The sequence below is a fragment of the Gastrolobium bilobum genome, unplaced genomic scaffold (assembly GCF_033153095.1).
Source record: "Gastrolobium bilobum isolate Gb01-03AN ecotype WA unplaced genomic scaffold, APGP_CSIRO_Gbil_v1 utg29265, whole genome shotgun sequence".
NCBI classification, from domain to species: Eukaryota; Viridiplantae; Streptophyta; class Magnoliopsida; order Fabales; family Fabaceae; genus Gastrolobium; species Gastrolobium bilobum.
Genome location: NW_026895141.1, coordinates 52,821 through 68,084, shown reverse-complemented (window position 1 = coordinate 68,084; position 15,264 = coordinate 52,821). Strand labels below are relative to the sequence as shown.

General features: G+C 34.5%; 3 protein-coding genes across 3 annotated transcripts; all 3 read left to right on the top strand.

The window, feature by feature from the left end:
• Positions 1-1,572: 1,572 nt before the first annotated feature.
• On the top strand, positions 1,573-4,123 carry LOC133294125 (uncharacterized). The gene is made up of 4 exons (XM_061492804.1): positions 1,573-1,700; positions 1,806-2,262; positions 2,323-3,300; positions 3,371-4,123. The coding sequence occupies exons 1-4, from the start codon at positions 1,573-1,575 to the stop codon at positions 4,121-4,123; spliced, it is 2,316 nt and encodes a 771-aa protein (XP_061348788.1).
• Positions 4,124-7,467, top strand: LOC133294051 (uncharacterized). The gene is made up of 6 exons (XM_061492731.1): positions 4,124-4,234; positions 4,324-5,824; positions 5,919-6,214; positions 6,301-6,427; positions 7,025-7,146; positions 7,201-7,467. Exons 1-6 carry the CDS (start codon positions 4,124-4,126, stop codon positions 7,465-7,467), a joined length of 2,424 nt encoding a protein of 807 aa, XP_061348715.1.
• A 3,296-nt stretch (positions 7,468-10,763) lies between these two features.
• Positions 10,764-14,391, top strand: LOC133293892 (naringenin,2-oxoglutarate 3-dioxygenase-like). Its single transcript, XM_061492543.1, has 3 exons — positions 10,764-11,126; positions 11,686-12,114; positions 14,089-14,391. Exons 1-3 carry the CDS (start codon positions 10,764-10,766, stop codon positions 14,389-14,391), a joined length of 1,095 nt encoding a protein of 364 aa, XP_061348527.1.
• Positions 14,392-15,264: the final 873 nt, after the last annotated feature.

The following is a 15,264-nucleotide window of genomic DNA, read 5'->3' as shown; positions in this document are numbered from 1 at the left end:
TATTTAAGAATGGAACAGAAGATCCGTTCCTTGTGTTAAAAACTGTTTTATCTCTCCCTATTGTTGTCCCTTAACTATTGTTATTGTTATTTTCTTTATTCAATCTTGTATCAACAAATCTCCAATGAATACTGTCGTTCCTTCTCTCATTAAGAAGGATTTCATACATAACGACGCGAGGAGCTGTTTGCTGTCAGATTGAACTTACTATTCTTGAGGAACATTGTCAAGATAGTAGGGAACATTTGACCAAACAGATCAATTACTAACTTTTCTTTTTATTTTCATTCTTTTTAAAATAGTTTAAGGCATTACTTAGAGTACTATCCTCGTGGGAACGATAATCTGGGCACTAATAGTCCTATTTATTACTTGATGCGTGCACTTGCGCACTTGGGTGGAAGTCAAGAGAACAAATGTGTTTTCTTTTGATGCACTGAAGCAAGGGAACGTCCTTTATAAGAATATTTTAAGTACCCAACGAGTTCACACCCTAACATCAATCCTAAAAAAATATGAATTTCGACATGTTGGGACACGTTTTAATATTAAATAATATTTCTAATTTATATAGAGTATATTTCATTTAATATTCAATAATTTAACAAAAAAATGAAACTAAATTGATAATACCTATCATTACATTATAAAGGTGGAAGCTTTAATAAAAAATAGGAACTGGGTTGAGAGAGAGAGATAATATCACAGAGAGAGAGAGAGATCAAATCAGATTAGAGAGAGATCACAGAGAAGGAGACACAACAAGAGCGTAGCAGGAATGACAACGATGGTGCTGAGATGATCTCTTATCTACTTAAGGGGAAAAAAGGGTAAAAAAAACTGATATGATTAGGTGGAAGCTTTATTAATATATTTTAATTTTAAAAAAATAATTCTTTAAAAAAAATATAATATTTCTACGAAAATGTCATTTGACCGTGTCGGAACGTGTTGAAACGTGTCGAACATAGTCAAATTCGCGTGTCAAAATGGTCAACGTGTCGAGAATGTTGACCGCGTGTCAGACACCGTGTCGGAACATGTCGGAGCGTGTCGGCATGTCGAACACGACACTCCCTGTTTTTTGAAGTGTCCGTGCTTCCTTGCTTTTTCTAAATCATCATTTGAAACTACGTTGTTGGTTGCACTGGTCTAGCATCTGGCATACTTCGAACATCCTTTGAAGAAATAGATGATGATTTTATGAGGGTCAAAATAGTATTATGGTTGTCAAACCACCTTTACCGTACTATTTGTTCTGCCCTAATACATGGATGAATCTAGAACTCAAATACTATAAGTTATTAGGGATGAGTTACTGACGAGGGACTTAAGTAATTAATGAGATAATTGATTCAAATACTATTAGTGTCATTAATTATATATGAAAATAAAAATAAATATAAAAACTCGAATAGGATGTGGAGTTTCTGAGACATGCTAGTATCTATTTTATATTGGCTCCAATAATTACATACACAATCACAAAATAAAAGAAGAAAAGAAAAGAAAGAATAAAGACAATAATTTAATTAGTTTGAAGCCAAGAGATAGAGAGAAAGGAGATCTGAGATGGAATCGGAGGAGGATGGCATACGTGGAGCGCATGAGCGAACGGTGGAGGAGGAAGACTCGATCCTGAGAAGTATGAAGAAGCCTAAAGGTGAGACTATGGCTGATGAGAACATGGATGATGAAATGTTAGAAAAGTAGGAAGCTGGTGAAAGTGAAGGCTCCAAATCTTCCGTTCCGGAGAAGGTGGTGTTCATGCAAGAGATTCCTGGGAAGAAGTTTGTCTCTTACAGAGACAAGTTAATCAGGTTAAATGGTGGAGGTAATATATCAGAGAGTGAGGAAGACGATTGGAAAGAGATCCAACGTAGGGAAGAAGAGGAAGATGGAGGTGAGAAGGATCCGATCCAAGGTGCTGAGGATGATCCACTATGTCCATCACTCCAATTTTCTAAAAGCCAACGTAAGGAAGACTGTCGTCAATGGAGGAAGGCCCTAATTATCAAGTTATTGGGGAAAAGGATTGGGGCTCGGTTCCTAATGGCTAGGCTACAGAGGTTATGGAATCTGGTATCAACTTATGAGTTGATTGATCTGGATAATGGCCATCTAATTCTAAGATTCCAGGATGAGGGAGATTATCTGCATGTGCTGCAGGAAGGACCTTGGATCGTGGCTGATCACTATGTTGTGGTCCAGAGATGGCGTCCATTTTTTGACCCTTATGATGAGGGGTTTAAGAAACTGGCGGTATGAATTAGGGTACCTGGGCTCCCTATTGAGTTCTATACTGCTCACTACCTATGGAAGATTGGTAACCTGTTTGGAAGGACTCTTATAGTTGATAAAAATTTCCTTCGCAGAACTGAGCTAGGTGATGATGTCATTACAGAGAGAGCAAAATTTGCTCGAATCTGTGTGGAGGTGGATCTGAGAAGAAGCTTCTTGTCGAAGTTCAAAATTAGGGAGAAAGTATATCAAGTGGGTTATGAAGGCTTGCATTTAATATTCTTTAGGTGTGGCATATATGGGCACAGGAAAGACCAGTGTGTGGACAACCAGCTTAGGGATCAGGGTAAGCAAATGGGGGCTGATTCAGGAAGCCAGAGACCTATGGAAGGTAAAGCAGTTGAAATTGCTAGGGAGAAAGGCAAGAAGGAGGAAGCTTTCGGTAGCTGGATGGTTATTCAGAGAATAAAGATAGGGGGTAAAGCCAAAGCTGTGCCAATGAAAAAGGTGGTTGGTGTGGAAGAGTGTGCTGGAGTTGACAAGGTGAAACAAGTTACTGGAAAAGTGGATACCACTATGGAAGAGGCTAGTACTAGTGTCCCGAATGTTACTATGGCAGATATCAAGGAAGAGGCTAACATGGCCAAGAAACCTATTGATGAGTCTAGTAGGGAGGCTGAGATTAAAGAGGGAAATATAGCTGTTAAAGGAGGCATTCCTGAAATCTCTAGTCCTTGCCATTCTCTAAAGGTTAATAGGTTGGATTCTGGCAGACAGAAGAAAGGTGTCCTTAAGGAGAGCAGGGGTAAAAATATAAGTAGTGGAGTGAAAAATAGTAAAGGTGTGCCTTATGGTCATAAAAAGGGTGAAATGGAGAATCTACCTCCTAATGCGTTGGTGGGTGGTCCTGACTCAGGGAGCAAACAGAGAAGCAAAATTAAAGACTTGTCAGTGGGAAGTGGCAGTCCAGTGGATGAATCTAATCAAGTCAAGATCAAGGGGAAAGGAGTGGTGCTGACTGCTGTGTCAAATGAGGTCATTATGGGCCTGAAGGAACAGGTGCGTGAGCTAAATTCTAACACCCTTAGGGGTGCTAGGAGTCTGAATTACCATTAAATGGTTGTTGTAGTTCCCCTCTGTAAATAAAGTTATGTTTATTTGCTCTTGGAATTGTAAAGGGGTGGGGGAAAAGGAATTCCCTGCCTTAGTCAGAGACATGAGGTATAGGTTTAATTTTAGTATTTTGGCTTTGTTGGAAACTAAAATTAGTGGTAATAGAGGGGACATGTTAATAAAGAAGCTTGGGTTCTCTAGAAATTTCAAAAAATATGTTGTTGGGTTCTCTATGGGTATATGGTTACTCTGGGATGAGAAGAAGGTGAAGGTGGAAATTATTGATGCTCATCATCAATTTATTCACACTAAGGTGATTTACTTGGAAAAGATGAAGTCCGAGTATATCACTTTTGTGTATGGTAGTCCAAGAAGATTGGAGAGACAATCTTTGTGGTTAAGCCTGGAAAGTATTGCTCAGGAGATAGTTGGCCCTTGGTTAGTTTTAGGAGACTTCAATTCAATATTGAATGCTTCTGAAAAGATTGGGGGTAAAGAGGTCAATGAGAGTAGCCTCATTGATATGCAGAGATGCTTAACTAGCTGTGACATTGGGTTTAAAGGTCCAGGTTTTACATGGAAGAGGGGTAAACTCCAGGAAAGACTTGATAGGGCTTGTTCGAATGAGGCTTGGAATCTAAGCTGGCCTAATAGCATCCTATCTCATCTGCCCTATTTTAATTATGACCATAGGCTTATCCTATTAATTCAGGATCAGGTCAACAGGTTGGATGATAAGGATAAACCATTCAGATTTTTAGCTTCCTGAATGACAGTGGAAGGCTTTGAAGATGTGGTGAAGGACAATTGGAGCAACCAGCCTGATTGGAATCATGCTAGGAGTAAATTTGAAAGAAAGGCTAGGAAGTGGCATCTTAATGTTTATAGGCAGAATATCAAAAAGAAAAATAAAATTTATGCCAGACTCAGTGGCATTGACAGTTATCAATTTGGATGGTATGACCATAGTATGGAGATTCTCCAAAAAAAGGTTATGGAGAACTTCAAGAGATTCTGGTGAGGGAAGAATTAGCCTGGTTTCAAAGATCCAGGTGTAATTGGCTTAAGTATGGTGACAAGAATACTAGGTACTTTCATTCATCTACAGTGGCTAGGAGGAGACACAACAGAATTATTGCTCTTAGGAATGATGAGGGAGCCTGGGTAGCTGAGAAGGATGATCTAATCAATATGGCAGTAAAGTACTTTGAGAATATGTTTTCTGCTAATGAGGAGGAGTTGGAAGCTTATCCTGTGAAAGGCTTCTTTCCTGGTCTTAGCACTAAAGAGAAAGAATATATGTCCAGAGTTCCTACTGATGAAGAGATCCGGAGGACTATTTTCCAAATGGGAAAGTTTAAAGCTCCAGGGCTTGATGGGCTTCAGGCAGTCTTTTTCCACTCTCACTGGAGTATAATGGGAAATTCTATTTGTAGCATGATCTCTAAGATTTTCCTGGACCCGAAGAAAGTGGAGGAGGTTAATAAAACTCTAGTGTGCCTTATCCCTAAGAAGAAGAGTCCAGAGTCTATGAAGGACTTTAGACCTATAAGTCTTTGTAATGTAGTTTACAAAACTATTACAAAGATTATAACTGAAAGGCTTAATGGTTTTATGACTCGGTTGGTGGCTCCCACTCAATGTAGTTTTATAAAAGGGAGACAAAGTGTGGATAATATCATCATAGCTCAAGAAGTGGTCCTTTTTATGAGAAAGAAAAAAGGAAATAAGGGGTGGATGATGATGAAAGTGGATTTGGAGAAGGCCTATGATAGGCTTAGCTGGATTTTTATCAAGGAGACCTTGGTAGATATAGGTTTCAGCAACAGTCTTATTGATCTTATTTGCAACTATGTGTCTACTAGCAAATTGAACCTGTTGTGGAATGGTAGCTTAACTAGGGAATTTGAACCAAAAAGGGGTATTAGGCAGGGAGATCCAATATCTCCTTACCTATTTGTGGTATGTATTGAGAGACTAGCCCATTTAATTCAGCTAGCTGTGGACTCTAAGGCATGGAAGCCTGTTTTCCTGAATAAGAGGGCTCCTCCTTTGTCCCATTTGTTTTTTGCAGATGACATCATATTATGTGCAGAGGCTTCGGTGGAACAGGCTTTTATAATCAATCAGGTGCTGAAAATTTTCTCTGCTGCATCAAGGCAGAAAATCAGTGAAAATAAATCAAGAGTCATGTTTTCAAGAAATGTGGGTGTGACTAGAGCTAAGGAGATTGGTGAAAAGCTTGGAGTGGGGATTACTAATGACTTGGGCAAGTACCTGGGGGTTAATCTGAGTCATAAAAGGGCCTCTAGGATCTCTCTCATCAATGTAATGGAAATGGTGTACAGCAGGTTGTCATCTTGGAACCACTCTCCTCTCTCTTTGGCTGGTAGAATTACATTGGAAAAATCTGTCTTGGAGGCCCTCCCTGCTTATACAATGCAATCCACCATCATCCTTGTGAATGTGTGTAATGAAGTGGAAAAGGTGACTAGAAAGTTTATTTGGGGATCAAATTCTGAAAAAAAGAAGATGCATTTGGTTAGTTGGAGCAATGTGTGTAGGTCCAAGGAGGAAGGAGGAAGAAGGGCTAGGATTAAGAGATCAAAAAACTGTGAATAAAGTTTTCTCCATGAAAATTGGTTATGGAATGATGGCTAACAAAGATGCTTTATGGGCTAGAATCCTTCGTAGCAAATATATGGTGAGCAGTGATCTTGTGCCTGTTCTGAAGGAAAACAGGAATGGGTCCAGCACTTGGAAGGGAATTCACAAAAATTGGAGCTGTGTACAGAATGGGTTAGAGTATGTATTGGCAATGGGTGCAGTGCAAGGTTTTGGTGGGACAGTTGGGTTTCAGGTGTGGGAAGGCTGATTGATGGGGTGGTAAGTCCAGTTCCATAAGGTGACAAATAATGATTGGTGGTTGACTGTGTTAATAAAGAGGAAAACTGGCAATGTTCTAAATTTGAGCAATTTCTTGAAGAAGAGATCATCAGAATTATTAAAGATGTTCATCCTCCGACTATTGCTAATGGTCCTGACCTGGTTATGTGGAGCCACTCATCAACTGGTATGTTTACAGTCAAATCAGCTTATGATTTTTTATCCCCCCCTCTGATTAGAAATGTCTGTAATAAGTGGTATTTAGCTTGTGATTGGGAGGGACCCCAAAGGATCAAAGCCTTTCTCTGGTTATTGATTGGTGGGAAGTTACTCACTAATGATAGAAGAAACAGAATGAATCTTTGTGATGATGCCAAATGCAGTAGATGCAATGATCCTATGGAGGATTGTAATCATATATTCAGACAATGTGAGTGGGCCCAACAAATTTGGAGGATGTGCTGTAAAGGGAAAAATGTTAGATTCTCAAATACTGGTGGTTTTAAAGAATGGTTAGAAGAGAACCTAAGCAGGAGGAAAGCTAATTTAAAGTGGAGAAGATTTTTTGGGGTCATGTGCTGGTTAATTTGGCAGGAAAAGAACAGTTTTATTTTCAATGATTCTAGGAAACAGCCCATTGATATGGTTTATCAATCTTCGAAATTTGTTCTGGATGTTTTGGTGGCTGATGAATTGCTTTCGAAGGCTGGTCTCCTTCCTGAAAGGAGAAAATAGGTAAGTTTTTGGAAACCTCCTTCTCCTAACTGGATCAAAATCAATTCAGATGGAGCTTGCTGTAAGAAAAGAGGCTCATCTAGTTGTGGGGGTGTGGTTAGAGACTATGCTGGTCAATGGATTGCTGGGTTCTCAAAAAAGATTGGGTATGAGAATGTGTTGTTGGCTGAGGTTTGGGGTATGGTTATTGGATTGGAATGAGCTGGGTTTAGGGGTTACCATCAGGTGATTTTGGAGACAGATTCCATGGAAGCTTTGAGGATTGCCCAGGATGGTTGCCCTGAGTCCCATCCTTGTCATACCTTGATAGTCAGAATGAAGGAGGCTCTTGGGAGGACTTGGAAGGTGGAGTTATCCCATACTCTCAGAGAAGGAAATAAAGTTGCCGATTGTATGGCTGGGCATGCTTCTGCATTGGATTGGGAAATTGTTTGGCATAGTTTTCCTCCTGTTGGGTTTAGTAAGTTATTGTTGAACCCAGCCTGTGAGTAGTTTATTTGTCTTGTTATTTCTTACTTATACAAAAAAAATAATTTAATTAGTTTGATAGTAATGTTTCACTATATTCGCTTCACCCCTTGTTAACTTTTGCTTCCCACCAACAAAAATCATCATCTAAAAATATGAACCACACCCAAACACTCTAGTTATTAGAGTTTAAACTTTTAGAGAAAATTTGTTGAAAAAACTTTGATTTTGAGCAGGACAGAAGGTTGCTACTTGCTAGCACTCTCATGACGTCATGCATTGCTCATTGCTAGAGGCATTAGTTAGTGAATCGGTTTAATATACCGGTCTCTAGAGTTGTGCAACGGTTCAGAATGCCATTTTAAAAAGAGGAAAAAAAAATTAGGGGTAAAGTATTATCCAATATATAATAGAAAAGTTTGTGAGACACTCACGGGAGAAAAAAATATTATTTTCCCCTTTGTTGGAAATTTCTTTCATAAACTTAAACATAAATATATACTAAAGAATTTTTTTCTATATTTATGTCCGGCCCCAACAATAAGATTTATTTAAAACGTCAAAATCCATTCTTCATTAGTCAATTCTCATTATGTAATGAAAAGTTATGCGTGTGAATCAAATTTATTGTGGGGAAGAATAAATACACATTTGGCCACCTTTTTCTTTAAGCTAATCTTCTTTTGTAAAGGGACAAATCAGGCCAAACATTTTTTTACGGAAAAATATAAAAAAGAAGAAGTAAACTTTTAACCAAAAAAAAAAAAAGTAATTTGTTTTTAGAAGCTCATTGCGCTTCCGGTTTTCACTTTATAAATAAAAAAAAAAATCCACCTTTTCAGAACATTTAATATTTTTATTCTATTTATATTCTTAATTTAAATTTTAACTCTTGATTACTTTCAAATCTCTATCTCGACACTTCTCTTGTCCTCCTCCTTTCCCAGCAATAAAAAGCTCGAGCTTCGTCCATCATAAGTAGATTTCACACCTTACTCAAACTTAATTTCGTAACTAAGGTAGAGATTTTAAGTGCAAAACCTTGTTGTCTATCTTTTTTATCTCATATCTCTTAAAATTGTTGGCAAAAATATAAAAATAATAAGAAACGTTATTGATATGAATTACAATCAGATTATTAAAATTTAGTATGTTGATCAACAAGATATCTTATATTAAAAAAGAGATTAATGATTCTCTTGCAAAAGATAAATATCTCTTGCAAATATATGAAAATGGATAGGACCCCCCCGAGAAGAAGAGAGAATATAAAAAAGTGGGCTCCACCTACTCCGATATGTGTAGAAATACTAAACCCATCATATTTGTGAGCTCTTATTTTAGCTTATCTTTTTCTTATAAATAGAAGTTTAACCAAACATAATTTTACAAAAACTCTTATAATAAAAAAAAGTTTTTTTTTATAATAAAGAAAAAATAAAAAGTTAAAAGCTCTTAGACGAAGCTTTTCTTAAGATGTATATCAATTTATTTTTTTTGGGTTTTTATATTTACCCTTATTCTAAATTTTTATTTATAAATTTTATCATTTACCCTAACAACAAATCATTTCATCTTTCCTCTTCAACATCCTAAGAACAACTTTATAAAATTATCAAACAAATTTTAACTTTGTTTTTTAACTTTAGCTTCAAAAAAGCTTTTAGCTTAAAAAAATGTGTCAAACAGGCTCTAAAAACATTTAATTTTAATATAGTAAAATCTTTATGAAACTCAATTAGTATATAAACAAACTGATTTTTATTTCGAATATATTGATAAATATGTATTTGCCATTTTTAAAAAATTATCTTTTATTTTCTTAAAAATTATTTTTGTTTATTTGAAAAACAATTAGTAATATAAAGGTTTGTAATTATGTACCCTTTATGATAATTGTAATTAGAATTAAATTTATATAAATTATTTCCCCAAACATCTTATCTATAACTTGAGTTTTAAAATAATTTTAAAGCTAAAAAATTTATATAATCGCAAATAATTTTAGCTTTGTTGATTAAGCGTTTATTTTTAATTTTAATTTTTCAGCTTTAAAAAACTAAACGAAACATATTCTAGGAGTGCTAAAGAATTAGGTTAACTACAAAAAAAAGAAAAAGTAGTTAGGTGTTTAATGAAGAGTTTGTTAACTTGTGCAAAACGTCACATCAAACAAAAAGTCAATAATGATTTAAGTGTAAATATCATTTTTGGTCCTTAACAAAATATACGGTATCGACTTTAGTTCCTTACAAAAAAAATTTGTCTCGAGGTCCCTAACAAATTCAAAGTGGACCCATTTAGTTGAAATCGTGGTCCCTCACAAATTCAAAAAAACCCACATTAGTATCTCAAAAGGACTAAAATAAGTCTACTTTGAATTTAATAAGAACCAATCGATTAATTTTTTTTATAAGGGACTAAAGTGAAAACCGTATTTTTTGTTTAAGAACAAAAAGAATATTTACTTATGATTTAAAATAGGCACCAAAGAGACTAGGTGCATAATACGTACGAAAAGTCAATGAACCAATCAATTAAGATCCATCAAAGCTTGATGAAGCTATTGCAAGTAGGTCAGAAGTATAGTTTAGCATTTTGAAAATAAAAAGGACCACACCGGCCTTTTAGCTTAAGCAAGTGCACTTGAAAATCGATAGACACATTTTGCTACAAATGAATTATTACAAGTTGACATCCGGAAATCATGAAGACAGAAATGGAAACATACCTCAGCGCGCACGGCCGTCCTATTATTTTAACACAACCTCATCAAAGAAATGGAAATATAACCCAGCACGCGTATTATTAAATACAAGAATACAACCATAAATTCCATGTATTAAAAATGGGGTTTGCGTTTGTCATTTAACATGACACAACAAACTTTTCTACAAACACAATTATGGGGCTCATATTTTTTAAAGAAAAAAGAAAAAGAAAAAGAAATTATGGCACGCAAAACGAATCTCTATAACATTATACTACTCAATCACTTTTTCTACAGCATAGCTCTTATAAAACCCATTAAAAATATAATATAAAATCTTTACTTAATATAGAATTAAGTTTCTGCAGTAGTTAATTCATGATATAATATTAATATTTTTTTAATTATAATATAAAATTATTTACAAACTGTTCACTTATCAATTGTTAAGGTAGTTCATGACCCATTCTCTTTTCTGTCCTTCAAACTTAGCGCCCTATTTATACACCTACGTTCAGCATGCAAACGCAAAACAGAGAAGTGAGAACAAAGCCATAGAAAAAAGAAAAAAAAAAACAACATAGAAACTCTATAGCCAAATTATACAACAATGGCATCAGCAAAAACTCTCACTTGCCTGGCTCATGAAAAGACCCTCCAGTCTAGATTCGTTAGGGACGAAGACGAGCGCCCAAAAGTTGCTTACAATGAGTTCAGCAACGAGATCCCAGTCATTTCACTCGCTGGAATCGACGAGGTCGATGGCCGCAGAGCAGAGATTTGCAACAAGATCGTCGAGGCTTGCGAGAATTGGGGTATCTTCCAGGTTGTTGATCATGGTGTGGACGCTAAACTCGTATCTGAAATGACCCGTTTGGGAAAAGAGTTCTTCGCTTTGCCCCCAGAAGAGAAGCTTCGATTTGACATGTCCGGTGGCAAAAAGGGTGGCTTCTTAGTCTCCAGCCATCTCCAAGTAATTACTCTTTTTCCCTACTTCCCTTTCCACACCATTTGATTAATGGTTTTCTTAATTATTTCAAACAATTAGCCCTAATGGAATAATGTGTAACTTGAACACGCACATTTCATACACATATTTTTGCCATAAATTATTATTTTACTTTTAAATTAACGAGTAAAAAACGCATTAAATAGAGGTTAAACCATTTAAGGATACGTTGAGGGAAAATGTTTAAGGATATACTTTGTGGATGTTAAGAACCTTGAGGTCATTTCATACACATATTTTTGCCATAAATTATTATTTTACTTTTAAATTAACGAGTAAAAAACGCATTAAATAGAGGTTAAACCATTTAAGGATACGTTGAGGGAAAATGTTTAAGGATATACTTTGTGGGTGTTAAGAATCTTGAGGTCACCATCACCACCCCAAAGTTAGCTCAAAGAGTAAGCGTGCTCAAGGTCTTATAAAGGCCATATTAATTGCCTATCTAATCAATGTGAGACTATATATCTCAACAGTGGATTAGTGAATTTGTTTTTAATTTTATTTCTTTTGGTACGTACAGGGAGAAACCGTGCAGGATTGGAGAGAGTTTGTGACATATTTTTCTTACCCAATTAGAAACAGAGATTATACAAGGTGGCCAGAAAAGCCTGAAGGGTGGATAGAGGTGACAAAGCAATACAGTGAGAAGTTGATGAGTTTGGCATGCAGGTTGTTGGAGGTGTTGTCAGAGGCAATGGGTTTAGAGAAAGAGGCTCTTACGAAAGCTTGCGTTGATATGGACCAGAAGGTTTTGGTTAATTTCTACCCAAAATGCCCTCAACCAGATCTCACACTTGGGCTTAGGCGACACACTGATCCCGGCACCATCACATTGCTCCTTCAAGATCAAGTGGGTGGACTTCAAGCTACAAAAGACAATGGTAAGACGTGGATAACGGTTCAGCCAGTCGAGGGTGCTTTTGTCGTCAATCTTGGAGATCATGGTCACGTAAGTATACAGCTTTTTTTTTCTTTGCATCTTTCGAGAAATTTTGTGTCAGGTAAATTATGTTCATTTTTTTTATAAAAGTTATTTTTGGTAGTACATTAGGATTTTTGGTGTGACGACAACATATCTTTTGGCTCAAAAGGAAACGAAAATTTTATAGAACGACACTAAAATCTGCAATATTATGTGGAATTGAATATCGATCAACATATATATAACACAAGCATAAAAATGAGAATAACAAAAACAAAGATGTTAAGGTGGATGTGTGATCATACAAAAATAGATAAAATAGAAAATGAAGATATTTGACCAAAGATAAAAATAGTACCAATAGTTAAAAAAATGAAAGAATATTTCGAAAACAACATTAATACTATATTTTTTAATTGCAATATTTTAATTTCTTTTGTCGATTAAAAATTTGTTATCCAGAGTTTAACACAAAAAGAGAAAGATATTGACAAAAACTTACTTGGGAAGATAATATAATAAGATTTAATAGAATAAAATATAAATTGACATACAATGTGTTTCAATACAAAGTGGAGGAAAATTATTAGTATTACGGAGGGTTCAAATTGTTTTTCGTTCTATGTTCCAAATTATCTCCTCTTAGTTTAAAAGTTATTCTAAAACTCTTATAAATAAATTGTTTGGTAAATTAATAGGTATAAACTCTAATTTTAATTAAAATAAAAATAAAAATATGTAATTTCATATTATTAAGTACATATATCTTTTAAAAAGTAAAAGATAAATTTCTTAAAAAAATATAAATACTTATTTATCAATATATTAAATCATATATATATACTAATATATTAATTTTTTAGATTATATATTAATATATTAAAAATAAAAAAAAATTATATACTAACATTTCGTTCCGTTTTTACATCATGATCTGTTTTTTTAACCGGGGAAGGGAGAAATGATGTGAGAGAATTATCTGATGGATGGATTTTAGGGTAAGCATTAAAATTGAAAATAACATAAAAATTAAAATAAGGATATTAATGAAATAAAAATGTTAAGTTGATGTTTTTCTAAAAATGCCAAAAACCATAAGCTGGAAGCTTCTCATAAAAGTCATTTTTTATTTAAAAATATGAAGGTATTTCTTTGAAAAGCTTACGTATAAAAAGTGTTTGGCCTAATTCCTCATATAAAAGAATAGAAGTTAAATAAAATTTAGTTCAAAACAGTTCTAAATGATATTCATATCTCATAAAATGCATTTTTCTTTTCGTATTTGGTTTTTTCTAGTTTTATTTCCATCAAATAACGTTGTTTGAATAATGTCACGCAGTAAAACAGGTAGACGCTAGTAACTTTGCAGTTATGCTGTCGAATTTGAAAGCTTTAATGTAAAAGCTATTACCAATATTTCATAACCAATCATAATCGAAGTGAGAAAAAAATAAGATTGAAAAATAAATAAATAATTGATAAAACATAATATTTTTTATTTTTTCATGAATTATTTCCAGAAAATACATCTATATTATTTAGTATTTTTATTATAATAAACAATAGCGAGATGGTCAGTAATTGACCATCAAAGTTACTTTTTTATAAACATAGCGAAATTTTAATTATTATGTATACTTTCACTCATCCAATTATTTACTTATAATTGCGCAGCTAATTAAAAAGGTAATTTAAAAAAATGATTTGATTTTAGTAAAAAAGAAGAAGAACTGCTTGAATTCTCTTTTTATCAACATAATTATTCCTTTTTTAGTATGATGTCTTACGTGAGTCCTCACATGGTTCAATTAAAAATTTCTGTAAAAATAATGACTCAATTCTTAGAAAACGATTTAGGCAATTGTTTTATTAAGAAGTTTTGAGAAAGACTTGGTGATTGTTTAACCAAGACTTTAGTTTTGGCCGAAAACTTTGTTATTCTATAATATTTTAAATTTTCTTATCATAATTTGTTTAAATTTATGTGGGTAAAACATGCAGTATGTGAGTAATGGAAGGTTCAAGAGTGCTGATCACCGAGCTGTGGTGAACTCGAACTATAGCCGTTTGTCCATAGCAACGTTCCAAAACCCAGCACCAGATGCAACAGTGTACCCTTTGAAGGTTAGAGAGGGAGAGAAACCTGTGATGGAGGAACCAATCACTTTCACAGAAATGTACAGGAGAACTATGATTAAGGGCCTTGAGATTGGTAGGATTAAGAAGCTCGCCAAGGAAAAGCAATTGGAGGACATGGAGAAAGCAAAACTTAAGGCCACGCCTTTGGATCAGATTCTTGCTTAGAACTTCACAGTTTATTGCCCCCTCAACTTTGTGTTTTTGTGCATTTTTTAAATGTTCTTTATAAATCTTTAGCTTTTGTGCTTGTCTTTAATTGTTGAATTGTGGAAACTATAATAACTCTCGTTATCAAGTTATGTTAATCAAGGAAATTAAACAAGTGTTTGAGAGATCGAGTAGTGTTCAAGAAAATTCTGACAAGTAATCATGTAACAGACATGATAACAATTATAAGGATACAATTAATGACAGGCAAGTCGATAAGGACTCCAATGAAATTATTTGTAAAGTTTGTGAGTTAAAGTATAAATATGTGAAAGTTTAGGAACTATTTTGCAAATAGGCAAAAACTTGACCTAAACTTGATTTTGACGGTTTAATTAAATAGTTTGACAAATTTTATAAATTCAAAATAATCTTAAATTGATCTAATTATGAGCAGAGAAAATAAAATAAAAAGTCAAAATCTTGAAAAATACCAACCAAGGATATTCATTATAAATCAAGAAAGTCAAACAAGATGGAAAAATAAATAACTTAGTTGCTTTCTTTATATGCAAGTCGGTTGCTCTCTTTTTCTTAGTCTCCATGCATTCTTCTTCTTCTTCTTCTCTTCATGTTGGCCGAACCTTCATGGTTAAGAAAGTGCAAGCTTGAGCTTCTTGATTTAGACACTTTTAAGCTTATGTTTCTACACAAAACTTGAAGCTTATGCTCTTGTGATCATAATCATACCTTTAGTTCTTCAAGAGAGGTTGTATTAAGTGAGTTTTCCTCTCTCCTTTGCTACGACCTAGCTGCTATTTTGGGGGGAAATAATGATGATGATTTTGATGATTTCAAGTGTGGAGAACAATCTCTAGTTATCTTAGAAGC

Coding starts and splice junctions, on each gene's coding strand:
- LOC133294051 (XM_061492731.1), top strand. CDS start 4,124: ATGACAGTGGAAGGCTTTGAAGATGTGGTGAAGGACAATTGGAGCAAC. Junction 6,215..6,300: donor GTGGGACAGTTGGGTTTCAG/GTGTGGGAAGGC, acceptor GTTAATAAAGAG/GAAAACTGGCAATGTTCTAA. Junction 7,147..7,200: donor AGAATGTGTTGTTGGCTGAG/GTTTGGGGTATG, acceptor GGTTACCATCAG/GTGATTTTGGAGACAGATTC.
- LOC133294125 (XM_061492804.1), top strand. CDS start 1,573: ATGGAATCGGAGGAGGATGGCATACGTGGAGCGCATGAGCGAACGGTG. Junction 1,701..1,805: donor GAGAACATGGATGATGAAAT/GTTAGAAAAGTA, acceptor TGTCTCTTACAG/AGACAAGTTAATCAGGTTAA. Junction 3,301..3,370: donor TTATGGGCCTGAAGGAACAG/GTGCGTGAGCTA, acceptor TGGTTGTTGTAG/TTCCCCTCTGTAAATAAAGT.
- LOC133293892 (XM_061492543.1), top strand. CDS start 10,764: ATGGCATCAGCAAAAACTCTCACTTGCCTGGCTCATGAAAAGACCCTC. Junction 11,127..11,685: donor TAGTCTCCAGCCATCTCCAA/GTAATTACTCTT, acceptor TGGTACGTACAG/GGAGAAACCGTGCAGGATTG. Junction 12,115..14,088: donor ATCTTGGAGATCATGGTCAC/GTAAGTATACAG, acceptor TAAAACATGCAG/TATGTGAGTAATGGAAGGTT.